Here is a 4,800-nt window from a genome sequence, read left to right on the forward strand (position 1 = left end):
GTTTTGGTATCAACCAGATAATAATTCCATCAATATTAAAATTAACAATATGATATAATTAATAGAGATAAAATAATAAAATTATATTAACAATTATTATTTTCTTAATAACTGTATCATCTCAATTTGAAACGAATTTGGGACAGAGGGAGCAAAGTTACCAAAATATCAGAAAAGATGGGTCAAATGGAAAAGAAAAGGACTATAAAGACAAAAGGAGCCAAAAGAGGGAAAAAGTTAAAAGTTGGTCCTAATTCTTAGGTTCTAATCAATGGATAAGAAAAGGTAATGGATATTTGAAATGATCTGACAAGGAAACTATTGCGTCTAAACTAATACGTGCTCTCCTTCGGTCCTTCCCCTCATTGTATCAAGCCGGCTACTGTGTAATATATAGTTGAAAAAATGTGGAGTATTTGATTAAAGAAGTTTAGGATTCCTTTTTAATCTACTCATTTGTTAATCGTATAATATGCTATTTCTCTCGCTACTCATTTTATATTAAAATTCAAAAGTTCTGTCTTCAAGGAATTTCATAATCTTTTTTTTTTTTTGAACTTTTTCCTCTAAGATGTTCCTATAAAAAGTGTTTTTTTTTTAAAAAAAAACACACACACACATATTTTCTATCAAAAAATGGCCAAACAACTTATTTTTTAAAAAATACTCCCTTCATCTCAAACTACCCGTCCCAAATTGAAATGATACATTAATTAAGAAAAATAATTAATAATATGTCTAGTTTACCATTGTACCCCTATTAGATGATATTTACATTTTAATTTGAAGAAAAAATAATTAATGCAAAGGGTAAAATATGAAGAAAAAAAATTGTCTCTTCTTGATTAATGAAAAAAATAAGTAAAATGAGAAATCAAATTAAGAAATATGAGACAAGTAATTTGAGACGGAGAGAGTAATTATTTTTAGGGAAAATTAAATTTCACCACATAGAATATATATATCATTTTATCAAAAGTAAAATATATAAAAAAAGTCATTTTTAATTATAGAAAGAATGACATTTTTTTTTCTAAAACATATTAAAAGGGAAAATATACAGAAAGTAGAGCAACAAAGATAAATATCAGCGGAATCTCAACATTACCTACAAATTCGGAGGATAACGACGAAGAAAGTGACGTATTTAAACGTCAGTTATTACTACTGGTCCTAAATTGGAATGACACAATAATAAATAATATGACTAGCTTACCATAGTACGCTATGAAATAATGTTTACATTTTAATTTAAAAAAAAATTAATTAATACAAAGGATAAATATAAAAAAAAATTGTCTGTCTTAATAAGTAAAAAAATACAAGTAAAATGAAACAGATTAGAAAATTTGGGATGGATAAAATGGGACAGAGGGAGTATATTCAGAGACAGACATGGTACTCATCGACAAAACACAAATAAGTCATTAATGAATATTCATTTTCTGTGTTAATTAAGACCATTGTAAAATATTGAAATCAAATTAACCCGAAATAATGGAGAGCAATTGTCTCTGTAATACTACCTGTCCCTGCACTTTTACTGTCGATCATTAAGAAACTAATGATTGAAACGACTAACTTAAACTATTCGTCATTACCTATGTACCCAGCGAGGCACCAATTGTCATCCAATTCAATCTTCCCGAGGCCCTCTTGTTGATTTTAAAATGCACCCGCAATAACTATATATTATGAGTGTGACACACTATAAAAGGAATATTAATTAATTTTGTCCTCACCAAAACACCCCCTCGCATTGAAGTTTACATTTTAATTCCTATAAATTCCCAAATTACATAACCCATTTTTTGACCCGTTTAATCCGAGACCAAATCATCGTAATGGGTTCTTACGTAGATGAAGAAAATGGAAAAGAATCACCTAAATCACCTCCCAATAATTCAAAATTCAGGTACAATTCACCACTTGTTCAGGTTGGTTTAATTGGATTGGTATGTTTTTGTTGTCCTGGTATGTTCAATGCCCTTTCTGGTATGGGTGGTGGTGGACAAGTTGATCACACAGCGGCTAACAACGCCAACACAGCACTCTACACAGCTTTCACAATTTTTGGAATATTAGGTGGTGGAATTTACAACATTTTAGGTCCACAAAAGACACTGTTTGTTGGGTGTTCAACTTATATATTGTATGCTGGGTCTTTTCTTTATTACAATCATATAAAGCATCAGGCATTTGTTGTAGTGGCGGGCGGTCTTCTTGGTGTTGGTGCTGGCCTTCTCTGGGCTGCACAGGGAGCTATTATGACATCGTATCCGCCACATGATAGGAAAGGTACTTATATATCGATGTTTTGGAGTATTTTTAACATGGGTGGTGTTATTGGTGGTCTTATTCCTTTTGTGTCTAATTATAATAGAACTACAGCAGCCTCGGTTAATGATGGTACATATATTGGATTTATGGTTTTTATGGCGATTGGAACGTTTCTTTCTTTAGGGATTTTGCATCCTAGTAAGGTTGTTAGGAATGATGGTTCGACTTGTACTAATATTAAGTACTCGAGTGTGTCCGTGGAACTAGTGCAGATTCTTAAGTTGTTTGGGAACTGGAAGATGTTGTTGATGGTTCCAGCTTCGTGGGCTAGTAACTTCTTTTATACTTATCAGTTCAATAACGTTAACGGGGTGTTGTTCAATTTGAGGACAAGGGGTTTGAACAATGTGTTCTATTGGGGTGCACAGATGATTGGGTCAGTGTTCATTGGGGCCATGATGGACTACAGCTTTAAGAGCAGGAGGACTAGGGGATTGGTTGGTATTGCTGTTGTTGGCGTGCTTTCTACAGCAATTTGGGGTGGAGGACTTGCGAAACAGCTTCAATATTCCCGTGATGATGTACCTGATCACATAGTGTTACTGGATTTCAAGGATGGTTCGAAGTTTGCAGGTCCTTTCGTCTTGTATTTTAGTTATGGATTACTCGATGCCATGTTTCAAAGCATGGTCTATTGGGTCATAGGAGCCTTGGCAGATGATTCTGAGATTCTCAGCAGGTAAATTTCACATACTGATTGCAATTCATTCGCTATGCTTTACGAGTGATTGATTTGGTGATGAGTATCGGTTAAAATTGGATTGTTTATCCGTATTCACAGGTATACTGGGTTCTATAAAGGAATACAAAGTGCAGGGGGAGCCGTTGCTTGGCAAGTCGATTCACATAATGTGCCATTCATGAACCAGCTTATCGCGAATTGGGCATTAACCACCATTAGTTTTCCATTACTGGTAGCTCTTGTAGTATTAGCTGTGAAGGATGACGACAAAGATGAAAAGGGTGCAACTAAGGAAGTTGCCATTCCTTCAAACCGTGACATTAGTACTACAGTAGACAACCCCAGTAAGGAATAGTTTACTGAACTGTAAATTGTGGACAATTAACCACAGTATAATTTAGTCCAGGCGTCGTGTGATATTGCTTTGTTAATGTATGTTTAATTATCTTAAATCTCCAGTAATTATTAGAGTATTATTTTTAATTTGTTACATGCTCCAGAAAAGTTGACTTCACGCTCTTGCCTTAGTTTGTACCTTTTGTCTTTTATTTTGCACAAGGAAATGATGAGGTTGCTTTCTATCTAGTACCTCCAAAGTCCAAATGATGTAGACTTTTTACTGTTTGCTTAATTTCCTTTCCCTAGAGTCTAATACCTTGGGTGGCTATCTGGAAAGATTGACTTCGCAATACACCCTACCCTCCCTCTCAAATTATTCGTTCTTAGTTTTCTAATTTAATTTTTTTTTTTTTTTTTTTTTATTAATCAATAAGAGACAAAAAAAAAAAATCTATGTTTTACCCTTTACATTAATTATTTTTTCTTCAAATTAAAATGTAAATATCATTTAATAGGGATACTATGTAAACTAGTCATGTTATTAATTATTTTTCTTAATCAATGTACCATCTCAATTTGGGACGGGTAACTTAGGACAGACGGAGTATTATAAGTAGATGCAAGAATGGATACTCATTGGTAAATTCAACATTCTGCTGGCCTATACCAATTTCTATGAATTTCTTGGATGCTGATGAGGAGTACAATGTGATTGTTATATTAATGGCTTGACGTGGATAAAAGATAAAAATGATAAATTTCATGGCCATACAGCAAATATCCTTCACAATGGGAACATGCTGTATAATGGAATTGTCCATGAGTGCAGGTCCAGGTTAAGGAAGCTGGGATGTCCAGCGGTTAGCCATGTTTATCGAGAACAAAATGGAGTCGCAGATACACTTGCAAAGCATGGTTCACAGGCGACAAATTTTGAACGAGTCGAACTTTGGTAGTTCTCCAATGTATGCCAGGCAGAAACTACAGGGAGACATGCTAGGAACTACATACCAAAGGGTTAATATTGATGTAGCACAAAACAATCAGTGCCAATATGTAATTACTTCTGCTGATTTTGTCCCAGATTGATGCATTCTGGACATGTTATTTTGTAAACAATTATGCTTATTATGTTATGAATCATCTTTTCCACCAAAAAAGAAAAAGAGTAGACTGCGCATCTGATCCAAGCACACCGATGCAATAATTTGAGTAGTTGGCTTTACGAGTGAGATAGAGATAACCTAAATTATTAGAGTGACTTAATATACAGCTGAATTATATAAAAATGAAATTTTTTACCCCTAAAACTAATACACAGCTGAATTATATAAAAATGAAATTTTTTACCCCTAAAACTAATACACAGTTGAATTATCCAAAAATGAAATTTTTTACCCCTAAAACTGATGTGATAAAAAGGATTAATTAAAATAAAA

The 4,800-nt window shown here is 33.4% G+C and overlaps 1 protein-coding gene across 1 annotated transcript; it reads left to right on the forward strand.

The window, feature by feature from the left end:
- The first annotated feature begins 1,493 nt into the window (after window positions 1-1,493).
- Window positions 1,494-3,536, forward strand: LOC107862974 (UNC93-like protein 1). The gene is made up of 2 exons (XM_016708702.2): window positions 1,494-3,019; window positions 3,122-3,536. The coding sequence occupies exons 1-2, from the start codon at window positions 1,845-1,847 to the stop codon at window positions 3,375-3,377; spliced, it is 1,431 nt and encodes a 476-aa protein (XP_016564188.1). The 5' UTR covers window positions 1,494-1,844; the 3' UTR covers window positions 3,378-3,536.
- Window positions 3,537-4,800: the final 1,264 nt, after the last annotated feature.

This window comes from Capsicum annuum, chromosome 3, assembly GCF_002878395.1.
Source record: "Capsicum annuum cultivar UCD-10X-F1 chromosome 3, UCD10Xv1.1, whole genome shotgun sequence".
Lineage (NCBI taxonomy): Eukaryota > Viridiplantae > Streptophyta > Magnoliopsida > Solanales > Solanaceae > Capsicum > Capsicum annuum.

What these genes read in the sequence shown, in the direction of transcription:
- LOC107862974 (XM_016708702.2), top strand. Translation starts at nt 1,845, where the DNA reads ATGGGTTCTTACGTAGATGAAGAAAATGGAAAAGAATCACCTAAATCA. An exon ending in GATTCTGAGATTCTCAGCAG is followed by an intron (nt 3,020 to 3,121) that starts GTAAATTTCACA and finishes CCGTATTCACAG; the next exon opens with GTATACTGGGTTCTATAAAG.